Source organism: Sinocyclocheilus rhinocerous, unplaced genomic scaffold (assembly GCF_001515625.1).
Source record: "Sinocyclocheilus rhinocerous isolate Xijiao unplaced genomic scaffold, SAMN03320098_v1.1 scaffold864, whole genome shotgun sequence".
Classification (NCBI taxonomy): Eukaryota; Metazoa; Chordata; class Actinopteri; order Cypriniformes; family Cyprinidae; genus Sinocyclocheilus; species Sinocyclocheilus rhinocerous.
In genome coordinates, this window is record NW_015645567.1 from 1,773,643 (window position 1) to 1,787,264 (window position 13,622).

At 38.5% G+C, this 13,622-nt stretch overlaps 3 protein-coding genes across 5 annotated transcripts in view; 1 reads left to right on the top strand and 2 right to left on the bottom strand.

Moving 5' to 3' along the window:
* Window positions 1–4,085, bottom strand: part of LOC107706803 (SEC14-like protein 2) — an 8,234-nt gene extending 4,149 nt beyond the window's left edge. The window contains exons 1-6 of one of the 2 annotated variants that reach the window (XM_016510629.1): window positions 3,895–4,084; window positions 3,161–3,236; window positions 1,228–1,271; window positions 1,057–1,119; window positions 777–965; window positions 336–431 (exon numbers count right to left, since the gene is read on the bottom strand). In XM_016510629.1, coding sequence (XP_016366115.1) covers window positions 336–431; window positions 777–965; window positions 1,057–1,119; window positions 1,228–1,271; window positions 3,161–3,236; window positions 3,895–3,948 — 522 coding nt within the window. In that variant the 5' untranslated portion in view covers window positions 3,949–4,084. Of the gene's footprint in view, window positions 1–335; window positions 432–776; window positions 966–1,056; window positions 1,120–1,227; window positions 1,272–3,160; window positions 3,237–3,894 lie in introns of both variants that reach the window. The other variant, XM_016510630.1, reaches the window with a different exon arrangement.
* Window positions 4,086–4,796: 711 nt separating this feature from the next.
* LOC107706804 (tubulin alpha chain, testis-specific-like) lies at window positions 4,797–10,690 on the top strand. The gene is made up of 5 exons (XM_016510631.1): window positions 4,797–5,037; window positions 6,310–6,458; window positions 6,548–6,700; window positions 7,390–7,917; window positions 10,308–10,690. The coding sequence occupies exons 1-5, from the start codon at window positions 4,917–4,919 to the stop codon at window positions 10,599–10,601; spliced, it is 1,245 nt and encodes a 414-aa protein (XP_016366117.1). The 5' UTR covers window positions 4,797–4,916; the 3' UTR covers window positions 10,602–10,690.
* An 82-nt stretch (window positions 10,691–10,772) lies between these two features.
* The window catches only part of vps37bb (VPS37B subunit of ESCRT-I b), a 14,617-nt gene continuing 11,767 nt past the window's right edge, over window positions 10,773–13,622 (bottom strand). For both annotated transcript variants that reach the window (XM_016510633.1, XM_016510632.1), the window contains exons 3-4: window positions 12,483–12,553; window positions 10,773–12,395 (exon numbers count right to left, since the gene is read on the bottom strand). In XM_016510633.1, coding sequence (XP_016366119.1) covers window positions 11,994–12,395; window positions 12,483–12,553 — 473 coding nt within the window. In that variant the 3' untranslated portion in view covers window positions 10,773–11,993. The remainder of the gene's footprint in view (window positions 12,396–12,482; window positions 12,554–13,622) is intronic.

Below are 13,622 nucleotides of genomic sequence, written 5' to 3' on the forward strand. Positions count from 1 at the left end.
GATGATTGTAACCACTCTAAGTTCATCTGCTTTGGGAAAGCTAGCGTGTCTCCAACATAATTGGAGATTTATTCTTCTGATTTCACAAATCCCAGAAAATATGCGTTGTAGTCCAAACGAGTCGTTCGTTGTAGTTTTTGAAAAGTGATTTCTGTTAAACAAAATATCTCCTTTTGAATTGGACTTTGAACTTTGTAACTTTGCAGATCTTTTTTATGCTCAAACAGCAACATTACAGACTAACTAAAGTTGAAAAAGCATAATAGGACCCCTTTAAAAGTTTGTATCTTATTATAATTATTTGGCTTCAAAATGACCAAGCATCATGTTCCTACCTCACCGTACATCTCAACAGCAGGCTTCCAAAGATGTTTCATGCCAAGCCCCTCACAGTCATAAATGATGGTGATTGATTCAATGTATTTGCCAAGCTGATGAAAAAGATCAACCAAAAACAATCAAAAAAAAAAACCTCATAATCATAGATCACTGCAGATGGGAAGCAGATTTGAATGTTCAAATAATAAAATATCACATTACACTCATTACGCTTTTTTAAAAATAGATTCCATTGAAGAAACATTTTTTGGGTTCTCCAAATAACCTTTCAGTGAACAGTACTTGTATGTATAACATGTATAACATTTTAATAATCTAAAGAACCTTTTCCACTATAAAGAACCTTTTGTGCAATGGAAAGTTTCCATGAATGTTTCTTGGAGCTTATTTTTTAGAGTGTTTTCTTAGTCATTTGGTCTTTATTTGACAGACTGTACCTTTTTAGACTGCTTCTCACACTCTTGTCGTAGAAGTTCAGCATCTCTGACTTTGGTCCTCAGGCAGTCTTGTTTGCTAGCCGACAGTAAAAGGCCCTTTGGATCAAGAGGGCCGATGATATTGTACCAGATAGGACTTCCTTCACGATCATAGCCACACATTCCACCTGCCACATAGCACTCAATGACCTGGACGGAGAAAAACAATATATGTGTGTTAGCAGGGCATTTATCATTTTGAGATCATGTTAAAATAGTTTGTTGAACTGTCCTGACATACCTCAGGTGGCTTCCAGTTGTCAATGATGGTGTCTACTTTCATATGCTTGCGAAACTCCAGATGCTGGAGTACAAAGATATGGTTTTAGACAGGATTTTGAGTTAGGATGTTTCTGTAATACAGATTCAGGTGTTTAAAATGTCTGTAAATTCATTTAAGATGTGATATTACCTTTCTAATCATTGCCTCAGCTTTTGGGACATTGAAGCTTCTAGCTGCAAACAAGAAATAAAATCAAACTTCAAATGTATAATCTGTACAGAAAAAATGGTGTAGAAATTACTTTGTAGTTATTTGTGACATTTACTAGAAATTTCTGAGTGAAAATCATTTCAAAGAAATGGCAAGTAGCACATTGAAATAAACAACATTTTGAGCTAGAAAGACTGGAATAGTTTATATGGTTTAATTTGGTTTCTTAGATGCATTATTCAAAGTGGCCTCCAAGGGCTGTATTACAGAAATATCCTCATATTGTAAAAAAAAAAAAATATATATATATATTTTTTAATTTATACTTAAAAACTACAACGAACGACTCGTTTGGACTAATCATTGCCTCAGCTTTTGGGACATTGAAGCTTCTAGCTGCAAACAAGAAATAAAATCAAACTTCAAATGTATAATCTGTACAGAAAAAATGGTGTAGAAATTACTTTGTAGTTATTTGTGACATTTACTAGAAATTTCTGAGTGAAAATCATTTCAAAGAAATGGCAAGTAGCACATTGAAATAAACAACATTTTGAGCTAGAAAGACTGGAATAGTTTATATGTGTGTGTGTGTGTGTGAAACATACTCCTTTAATCTTTGTTTTATTTACAAAATAATTTTCTGGTAAACTGCATTACTCTACAGTCTTGATTCTTTTATTTAAATGCAAAATAGAAAAATATGTAAAGCACATGCCAGATTAATATGCTGCTCTCTCCCAGATGAATCACAATTAAATGCTAAATGCAGATGAGGACTTTAAGGTATTATACTATAATGTAGTGTAAAGGGTGAGAGTAAATAATTCTGCAACGGTCAAAAATCACAGGTGAAGAGAGATAAATATTGGTGCATACTTTCAAAAGAAATCACCTTGAACTTCCCTCTCAAAAAGTAAAGTCAACACATGGTTTTGGGATTGTGGCAGGGGGGGCGTGGTTCAGCGAGGTCTGCATCGGGAGAGAGAGGCAGGAGACGAGCGGTGCGTAAGTGTGTCAAGTGCAAATGATAAACACCTGTGTCTTGTTTCAGTAATTGGTGTGGAGAGACCGGGTAAAAGGGGCCACCTGGAACATGAGGCTCCCTGGCCTGAATCGGGCGGTGGGGGTATGTGGCAGGGGGGGCGTGGTTCAGCGAGGTCTGCATCGGGAGAGAGAGGCAGGAGACGAGCGGTGCGTAAGTGGGTCAAGTGCAAATGATAAACACCTGTGTCTTGTTTCAGTAATTGGTGTGGAGAGACCGGATAAAAGGGGCCACCTGGAACATGATGAGAGAGAGACTGACTGGGAACGCGAGCGACGGGTGTAGATACACGGAAGCAAGTTGTGTTACGTTTGTTATGAGTTATTGACTGCGAGTCTGACAGCGCTGATTGAGCGCCGTATTGTGTGCGGTGCCCAAGAAATTTAAATAAAGCTCGCGTCCCAGCAAGCCGACCCTGCCTTCTTCCTTCCACACTCCTGAACCTTTACTACAGGGATGTTCTACCTCAACATACAATATTGATTTTTAGATAAAGCTGGTTAAGATGAAGCAATCAGACATGCAAAAACTAAATACATCTCAGAAATAACTTTTTTCTTTTTTTTTTTCATGGAAGAGTACTTGCATATATTGTCCTCCATATAATTGCAAGTGTTTTGTTGAAAGATAATTGTAGATCTGGCAGTCTGTTAATCAACACACAGGTTCATGGGGTCATAAGGTCACCCATAGGACATGACCATGCAGTCAGAGATAATTCAATGCCAAGAACTTTTGCAGGCTTCCACTACATTCATTCAAAAGTTAACCTGAAATCAAACTCCCAGAAAAGGACATTTTATGAGAACCATGTTGTTTCCCGCTACTCTGATGTTTGCATTATTACATTTTAAAATCCATCCTCACCTCTGAGCCACCGGAGCAGGTAATGGTCAGTTTGATTGGGCAGTTGATCCAACACATCTGCTATTTTCTCCCGAAACTATTCAAACAAATGACATTAAAATATATCAACAAATCTTCAACAGGAATATGGTTAACTCTGAAGATTTAATATAAGGATATACTGTACCGCCGTTCAAAATCTGGGGTCTTTATGTTTTTGAAAAAGGTCTCAACAAAGCTGCAGTTATTTGATCATACATATAGTAAAAACAGTGATATTGTGAATTATTATCATTTAATTTTCAGCATCATTACTCCAGTCTTCAGTGTCACATGATCCTTCAGAAATCATTCTAATGGTGATTTGCTGCTGAAGTAATATTATTATTATTATTAAAAGTGTTGAAAACAGTTGTGCTGCTTGCCACAATATTTTGTTGATTCTTTAATGAAGAGAACGTTCAAAAGAGCAGCATTTATTTGAAATGGAAATCTTCTGAAATCTTATAAATTTCTTTACGGTCACTTTTGATCAATTTAATGCATCCTTGCTGAATAAAAGTATTCATTTAAATAAATAAATACATAAACTTACTGATCCCAAGCTTTTGAACGGTGGTGTGTATCATATTTTATATTAAAATTGATATGTAAACAGTGGTGTGTCGTAAACGAAACTATGAGTGAGATTCAAAACATGTCAAAATATCCTGAAATTTAGAAATAAAAAAAATTTTTTTTTTGCATTTACTTGCCTGTGCTAAAGCCTTAGTTTGTTTGGGACTGAGGTCTCCTACTCGTCCGCTCATATTGCAGCATCGAGTTGTTGCGCTCGTGCAGATGATACTTATACCCAGTCACTCGCTGATGAAAAGACAAGGTACGCGTTGCTGAGGTAATGAATGAAACATATAGCGTCATTCTGAAACGATGCATGACAACAAATCCTTGATATTGTTCTGGAATCATTCACTTGGATAGTTGTTTACATCCGTGACATCCCCTACAGACGATTACACTTCTTTTTTTTTTTTGCACGATATTTAATTTATAAACATATATCTACAATTTGTCAGTACTGGTAAAAACACCAGCGAAATATTTCGATTTCGATTTATCATAACTTAAATTCCCGTTATATTAAGATTATATTTAAATATTTAACATGTGGACCAATAATAATCCTCCAACAAGTGACTGACATTTATATTATAATTAGTTTCAGAAGATAAGCCAATAACCGAGAAGGTGGGCGGGGTCAGATTAAAGCCTTCGAATTAATTTCAAAAAACAATTTTATCGGCAGATCCGGCATCGGCACCGACGTTGAGCTTTCTATGCAGCTAAATCAGGATAATATAAAGTAAATATAAAGTAAAATTAATTTTATTTCCAGTGTAAACACGAAGGCTTTCGTATCTATCTCGCATTTACAATAAATATCTTTACAATATTCCTATAAAATGGTAAGGAAATTTGTCAGTATCTGAAAAAGTTAAACTAGCAGAGCGATTGGCCGAGCAACGGTCGTTGTTGTTTTTTTTTTTCAGATGTATGAGCTTAATGTTATCAATATTATGATGATTAATTAACAAATTAAACGAGCAGGCAAAAATAAGACACGGTTTGACGTTGCAAATTGTCGTTACTTTGATTTACCGTTTTTTTTTTTCAGCGCGAGTGCATCTCCATTCATGTGGGTCAGGCGGGAGTTCAGATCGGTAACGCGTGCTGGGAGCTGTACTGTCTGGAGCACGGCATACAACCGGACGGGCACATGCCCACCGACCAGACCACCTCCGGCGGAGATCGGTCCTTCAACACCTTCTTCAGCGAGACCGGCGCCGGGAAACATGTACCCAGAGCTGTGTTCGTGGACCTCGAACCCACCGTCATTGGTCAGGATGCATTTACACTGCACTGCTTTTATAAAAATGTCGAAATACCATACTACTGTTAACGTTAGTTTAACTACTATAAATAATTATAAAAGTGTAAGAATCGTTTTCATATTTTTTGTATAAATGATGGCTAATATCAAGTTTTCTGCTGACATCATCAAGCCCTCTCATTTTTTATAAACCTTCCCCTCCTGGGGCGGACTTGGGGCCCTAAGCAAATTTCAGGTATGGGGCCCCAACACAATAACTATGTGCTCTTTCACGCCTAACCCTTATTTTGCTCGCTCTCTCATAGTTTATAGTTTATTTACCCCTTTACAACTCAAGTAAATAATTAGTCAACCTGACGCTGTTCTAAAGCCATATTAGGCTACCTTTTTATTATTTTTTCGGATTGCAAAAGAAGACATTAAAAAAATGCTTGCACTTGTCCATTTAATGAATTGTAACCTTCTTCAATCTTTTTACAAAAAGGATTTAAATGTCATAAAATTATCCCATGCAACTCGTTCCATATTCCAAGTGTTCTTAAGGCATACGGTAGGGTTTGCCGAGAAACTAATCGAAAATGTAATCTATTATTAAGCGAAAATCTCCAGTCATCGCATTCGTGCAATTGTATGAGTGCGCAGCAGTTTGGTGCGCATAGGAAAAGCACACAAGCGAGTCATTTTTAAGCATCAAGACAAATAAAATCATGACACGAAACACGATACTTTCTTCTCTGAGGTTAATATATTAGTTCTGAGACAGTCAGACAGGATTATACAGCCTAGTACGCAAAGAGCGCTCCCTCTATAATCATTAAAAGCTGTCATTCACTTCAGTTCACCGCAATCTCACGACGTTCCGTTAATCAATGAAGCTGTCTGCACTGCACAATGAATCTCTTAATTACATTGTATCTACACATTGTTATAATGTATAATGTATATAATAGTGTTTTGAGTGGTGAGTGAACATTTAATGCTCTCCAGAACACAAATACACAATGTTTCACCAATATCAGATGGGACCCTCTGATTCCCCTTGGCCCTAAGCAGCCGCTTACCTCGCTTATTGGTTAAGTCCGCCCCTGTTCCCCTCCAAAAATCTGTCAAATAGAGACCACTTTCACCATCCCAGTGTTACTTTAGTATCATTATCCCCTGCCCCTAATTGACTCTAAAGTGCGCTTTTGGTCCGATCTAGGTGCCCCTGGACTGCGATTTGTACTGAGGGGGGACCCACCCCCTTTTATGCACACTTTAAAGTTTTTTTCCCATTCAGATGAGGTTCGAACTGGAACATACAGACAGCTGTTTCACCCAGAGCAGCTGATAACTGGGAAAGAGGATGCCGCCAATAATTACGCCAGAGGCCATTATACCACTGGCAAGGAAATAGTAGACGTGGTAATTGACCGTGTTCGCAAACTGGTAAGACATTTTTCTCTATTTAGATATACAACTTTTATTACAATTACATTTTTATAGATGAATTAATAGTTTGTGTCTTTTGTTTTTAGTGTGACCAGTGCACTGGACTGCAAGGATTCCTCATCTTCCACAGCTTTGGCGGTGGAACTGGTTCAGGTTTTGCTTCACTGCTGATGGAGAAGCTGTCCGTTGACCATGGAAAGAAAGCCAAGCTTGAGTTTGCCGTTTACCCTGCACCTCAGGTACCATATTTTATTCAGTTCGCTTCACTTTAACGTCGCAATGAAATGGAAGTAGCAACAGTAGCAACATCATTGAGCGAACTATACATCACCAGAAAGAAGTTCGACGTTTCACCGGAAGATCGAATTATGATTAGTTTGATTAAAGATCACAAGGTCGAAAAAGCAAAAATGGAAACAAATCCAGGGATGAATCATTCACAATAAGATCAATAACAAAGCATTTTCATGTCAAAGCAACATCAATGACAAAGAATGGGTTGAATCATTTGGTCCGTTCACAACGGATGTGATTTTGTTTAACCCTTTGGTACATTTTTGCATTTTAAATTTTTACTTCATCGGAATGGTACAAAACTTGATGACTTTTTTCTCTGTTCAATGGATTTTAAGTACTTTTGCTCCATTATTAATTTAAATATTGCATTAATTCAAAAATAGTATCAAATGTGTTTTTTATAACTATTTATAATTAATTATAATAATTTATTTAAAACCGATGGATAACAATGTTAGTAGTAAACTTGACTACGTTGTGCTGCAGACATGAATGAAACCATGTAGAACACCTTTGCAACCACATAGCAGTGTCCTGGAAACCACTTGTAACACACTCAAGAACCACTTACTTTCAGTGTTGAAAAACATTACAAGTACAACAAACTGTTTTCTGTTGGATTTTTCTTGAGGTTTCCACCGCAGTGGTAGAGCCCTACAATTCTATTCTGACCACACACACCACCCTCGAGCACTCCGACTGCGCCTTCATGGTGGACAACGAGGCCATCTATGATATCTGCCGAAACAACCTGGACATAGAGCGGCCCACGTACACCAACCTCAACCGCCTCATTGGCCAGATCGTGTCATCGATCACCGCCTCTCTGCGCTTCGATGGAGCTCTCAACGTCGATCTGACGGAGTTCCAAACCAACCTGGTGCCGTACCCTCGCATCCACTTCCCCCTAGTCACGTATGCCCCGGTGATCTCCGCAGAGAAGGCGTACCACGAGCAGCTGTCCATCATGGAAATCACCAACGCCTGCTTTGAGCCAGCCAATCAGATGGTGAAGTGCGACCCTCGGCACGGGAAGTACATGGCTTGCTGTATGCTGTACCGTGGAGACGTGGTTCCAAAGGATGTCAATGCTGCCATTGGAAGCATAAAGACCAAGAGGACCATTCAGTTTGTTGACTGGTGTCCCACAGGGTTCAAGGTCAGCATGTGTCTTTTATTCTAACATGCGTAACTGTAAATGTGAAGTTGCGCATGTTGGAATAATGTTATAGTGGAATAATGTTATAACATAGCATACAATAGTAATGTTTGTAAATATTAGCATGTGTGAAAATATGTTAGGGCTGCACGATTAATCGAATGCGATTATCATGCGCATCTTGTCAGTAAAGCTGGTTCTGTAATCAGTAGTAAATCTCCATCACTTGCTTTGAGATGGAGCAGCATTTACTACACAGAGTTAATGCATGTACACCAACCTCAACCGCCTCATTGGGCAGATTGTGTCATCGATCACCGCCTCCCTGCGGTGTTATTTTAACAAGTACTATTAACAAGTTATTTTCACTCAAATAACTTGTTCTTGTTTTTTAAGAGTCATTGTTAAGCCTCGTACACACGGGGACGATTATCGCGCACGCTTATTGCCAGCGTTTTTCGAGACGTTTTTCGACACGTCTTGTGTGTTCATACCCAAGCGATTTTTGCTGGCGATGAGCCGAGTGAACGTGCAAATTCACTCCCTGACATTAGATGGCGCTTAATGAAAAACAGAAATACCCCGGTACACATCGAATCCTATATGATCTGCAATTCCTCTCCATAGCAACTCCCTCATATCAAGATTTTTGTAGTCGCTGTCGCGTTTGTCATAAAGCCCTTTGTGTTCAGACACCAATGAGACCAGCAGCTCTACATTCATCTTGCCTCGATGCACCTTCTTCGTCTACTTACTTCCTCTTCGTCGTTAGGTATCAATGTGTGCTCGGCAAGACCGTTTTGTGCTTGAGCGCCACCAAGTTGTGTTTTACTGTAACTTCAGCAGCTCCAGGCACGTGAACAAAAGCATCAATCTCATCAGTCGGCCAGTTTTTAACGCGGCGCGTCAAACCAAAAAAAACGAGCCCAAGGCGTTTTTTAAAAAATGATGCTTTTACGCCTGGTGTTTTGCACGTCGGTGTGCACACTTACATTGGCGGCCTTTGTTTAGTCACGAGGCGTTAAATGTCGCGATAATCGCACGCGATAATCGTCCCGGTGTGCACAAGCCTTTACTGATAGGAATTATTGTAGTTCACTGACAAGCTACGCAAAAAAACCGTGGACGATATAATCGTACGTAGTGTTGTAACGATATACCGGTATGACGGTTTATCACGGTTTGAACGTGCACGGTTATCATACCGTAAACATTTGCATATCTACGGTTTTTAAAAAAAATGAATGAAAAAAAATCTCACCTGCGCGGATCCAATTTGCAAAAAATGTGGACTCAAAGTGGCTGCAAAAGCAGGTAATACATCCAACATCTTCGCTCATATTTGCGGACACCATCCCTCCGTGCAGATAAAGGTGTGTCGCATTAATAACAAGTTATAAGTTAAGACCGTATGATATTTGCCAAAAATAAAAGGAGTTGTAAATTTTCATTTGATAACAATTTAAAACATGAATTAAAATGTTAAAGTGTGATATAGTATAAGGTGTACAGCTTTATTTTTTTGTTTTTTAAATAATTTGTTTGTATTTTTTTCAGAAGGGAGACTTCAATACTTTCATTAAAATGGTTTCAAGTTTGTTGTAATAAAGGATTTGTTCACTAAAATAACTTGTTCTTGTTCTTTTAAGAGTCATTGTTACTGATAAGAATTGTTTAATATATACCGTGATATTTTCTGAGACGATTATCATACCGTGAAAATCTCATACCGTTACAACCCTAATCGTACGATTATGAAATCGAAGAAATAGTTCAGGATAATGACAACTGTTTGCGTAGCTTGTCAGTGAACTACGGCTCTGTGAAGAAAATGCTGCTCCATCTGAAAGCACGTGAAAATACCACATTTAATAACATATTTTTACTCCAAACTCACTTCATAACGTCAGTCGAGTGTTTGAAATAAATCCTTCTGTGAGATGATGTGGCTTCTTACACAGAATAAGGCATGCAATATTTCATTGAATTCTAAGCAGTGATAAATAAAGTCTATGTCGATTAGCATTGCATTATTATATACTTTATCATAATGAAAATTATAAGACAAACTCGGATAAACCATATATTGTCGTAGTCGTGTGTTTATTAGTCACGTTGAATTAATGAAAGCAGTTAAATCTTCTGTTTATTCAGCTGCAGTGATAGGCATTTCCTGGGTTTCTTCTGCGAGGTGTATTTGGTCTTGACGCGCGCGAGCGCCCTCTGGCCTTCGGATGGAGATTTACTGCTGATCACAGAACAGTGCTTCACTGAAAGATATGCATGACAATCACAGCTTTTGCCTAATCGTGATTACGATTTCATTTCGATTTATCGTGCATCCCTAAAATATGTGTCCCTTAAATTGCTTTCCTTTTTAACATAATCAGGTTGGTATCAACTACCAGCCGCCGACTGTGGTTCCAGGAGGCGATCTGGCCAAAGTTCAAAGGGCAGTCTGTATGTTGAGCAACACCACAGCCATCGCTGAGGCCTGGGCCCGTCTGGATCACAAGTTTGATCTAATGTACGCAAAGAGAGCCTTCGTGCACTGGTACGTTGGAGAAGGTATGGAGGAGGGTGAGTTTGCGGAGGCCCGTGAAGATTTAGCCGCTCTCGAGAAAGATTATGAAGAGGTGGGAGTCGACACTCCCGAAGGAGACGGTGAAGAGGGAGAAGAATAAATGTGACTTTACTCTTAAAGTTTTGAATATAGCAATAAATATTGACATTTCACGTTTGTTAGTCTTTTAGGCGTTTATTAATCAGCATTTAAAAAATCTAGTCACCAATAGCCACTAATCAAACAGCTACAATGTACAGTACATTACATAAGGAGTGTTACAGGTTACCACACTACAGATAAAACAGTTCAAAAGGATTCTGCACCATTTATTGTCTTCAGAAACAGAAAGTTGTAGATGGCTTCGAAGATTTATCAAAGCACAGCGACGGTGTGAATAAATGCTTTCTTCATTAAACGTCACTTGTTTGTTCTGTAGCAAGGCACATTTGATTTCTTTTACCTGTACTGTACTTACATCAGTATACAGTAAGTGACTTTACTCTCTAACTTTACAGACTTGCATAATAACATCCTTCATATAAAACGTGCTCAAGAATGGTCACAACCCAGCATGACAGTTCTTACATCAAAGTACCTGCACTTCTCTGCAAAGACAAGATTTCATCAGAAATACAGTGCCAAAATAGATCACTTTACATATCGGAAATGTTGTAAACAGCATTCTAATTATATAATATTTATATTATATTTAATATAGTAGCTATTTAAGGATAGTTTTATTCAGTTTAGGATAATTAAACTGTTTACTAAAGTCTGATTAACACTAAGAAAGTCTTTCTATAACAGACTTTCTGTCAGGCTGGTCTGTTAATGCCACAGGAGTATTTAAACATTTCATGTTAGAATGAAATCAAAATGAAGTCCAACAAACCCACTATATTCAAAACCACTGAACAGAGCGCGCATGGAACAGGTGGAGTGCATCTTTGGTCAGTTTTTAACCCAGAAGTCCAAAATGCCAATATTGTCTGTTATCGTTACAGTGATATATAAAATATAAAAGGACACAGTAAAATTGTCTTACATGTGCATAAGGACCTATTTTCAAATCAGTCTCAATATCAGTTTCAGTTAAATTAGGATATTTACATGAGGAATGCAATACTCCCATTGTTTAGAAGTCACACTACTTTTCAGATTACAACTTTTGATTCTGAATCATAATCGTCTTAATGCATCTTACAGCATTTTATGTTATGCAAACAAACTGAAATTAATTCTTTGATAATCAACAGGCAGGTCCACAAGAAATCTTTAGATCTTTCTGCACTTTCTGTGTTGATTATGTGAGAAAAAAATTCATCCCAATATTTAATACATACAAGTGGCAGAGAGTGAGCAGAAATCTGCTGAACTTCTGAATTCTGTGGACACAGGTTCTGTGTGGACCTACAGAAACCCAAACCTGTTTGCGATCAAAGTGCATCTAAAGAAAAAGGGAGGAAAATGGCATTTCACGTTCTAGTGGAAAGGCTCAGGCAGAAGAACATCATTGCATTATAAAACCTGCTCGCGGTGGAAGACCAGCGCCGGGTCCTTGAGGGAGTGCTTGTGGGTATGGACATGAATATGATGGCACCGTGTTTGGCAGAGGAGCACCGATGCTCTGAAGGTTGTAAGGCATGGCTGATGGTTGAGATGTCGGTGCAGGTCTTACATGAGCTGGAGAACCATTAGCTAGCCTTTGGAAAGGTGCGGTGGAGTTATGGGTCTCCTGAGGTTGTGAGGGCTCATTAGAGGAACCCTGAGGAAGATGAACACCCTTCAGCACCATCTCCTGGAGCTTATCGATCTTCACACGCCTCAGATGTGCCAGCTTCCTCTTGCTCTGGTAATCATCAATGAAGCTGTCCAGAGGCAAGGATCCATCCAAGAATGAATCGGCCATGTTCTACGAAACACGTGGGAGAATCTTAGGACATTGTACATGGTGTAAAAATCAGTTATGAATTTCTGAAAACATGGACAATGTTGATACCTCTGTTTCTTCTTCGATCTTGGCTCCCTCGGTTTGCAAAAGAGCCAACAATGTGTCTAGTGAACTGTTTCCTGAAAAAAGATCCAGTTTAAAATACTTCAATATTTCATCAGTGGCATCCAGTTGTACTACATTAGCAGTTAGACTGTCACATTAATATTGCAATCTCTAATTGGACAGTTGTCTGAGAAATAGTTATTTTGCATTTTAAGTAATGCGTCTGCTCAAATAATAATGGGTCATGGAGGAACAGTTCACCCAAAAATGAAAATTAGCTGAAAATGTGCTCACCCTCAGACCATTCAAGAAGAACACGAGTTTGTAGATTTGGAGAAATGTAGCATTCCATCACTTGCTCACCAATGGATGCTCTGCAGTGAATGGGTGCCGTCAGAATGAGAGTCCAAACAGCTGATAAAAGCCTCACAAGTAATCCACACCACTCCAGTCCATCAGTTAATGTCTTGAAAAGCTGTGTTTTAAGAAACATATCCATCAAGATGTTTTTATCTTCAAACCATTGCTTCTGGCTAAAATACCAGTCCATACAAATAATAACACTTCCTCCAATGAAAAAGTCCTCTCACATCAAAATACATATGCTTAGAACTGATTTGGATTGTAAACAGTGCTTGATCTGTGCTCCTGATTCAGATGAGATGACTTTCACTGGAGAAATAAATCACATGGATAGAAGACAAGTATTTTAGCCAGAAGCAATGGTTTGAGGTTAAAAACATCTTGATGGATTTGTTTCTTACAAACATGCAGCTTTTCTCTTCACAAGACATTAATTGATGGACTAGAGTGGTGTGGATTATTGTGATGTTTCTATCAGCTGTTTGGACTCTCATTCTGACGGCACCCATTCACTGCAGAGGATCCATTGGTGAGCAAGTGATGGAATGCTACATTTCTCCAAATCTGTTCTGATGAAGAAACAAACTCATCTACATCTTGGATCGCCTGAGGGTGAGTACATTTTCTTGACTGAAGCAAATGATTCACGATTGAAAAATCCATGTTTTCAAGAAGTAGGATTTGTAATTGTTGCATCAAGAAAATGAGTGACTCGTTACACCCCTACTATGTAGCGTTTATTAGATGTGGTTAGTGAATTGAACAAACCTTGATTTAAAA

What these genes read in the sequence shown, in the direction of transcription:
- LOC107706804 (XM_016510631.1), top strand. Translation starts at nt 4,917, where the DNA reads ATGCCCACCGACCAGACCACCTCCGGCGGAGATCGGTCCTTCAACACC. An exon ending in CCGTTTACCCTGCACCTCAG is followed by an intron (nt 6,701 to 7,389) that starts GTACCATATTTT and finishes ATTTTTCTTGAG; the next exon opens with GTTTCCACCGCAGTGGTAGA. An exon ending in GGTGTCCCACAGGGTTCAAG is followed by an intron (nt 7,918 to 10,307) that starts GTCAGCATGTGT and finishes TAACATAATCAG; the next exon opens with GTTGGTATCAACTACCAGCC.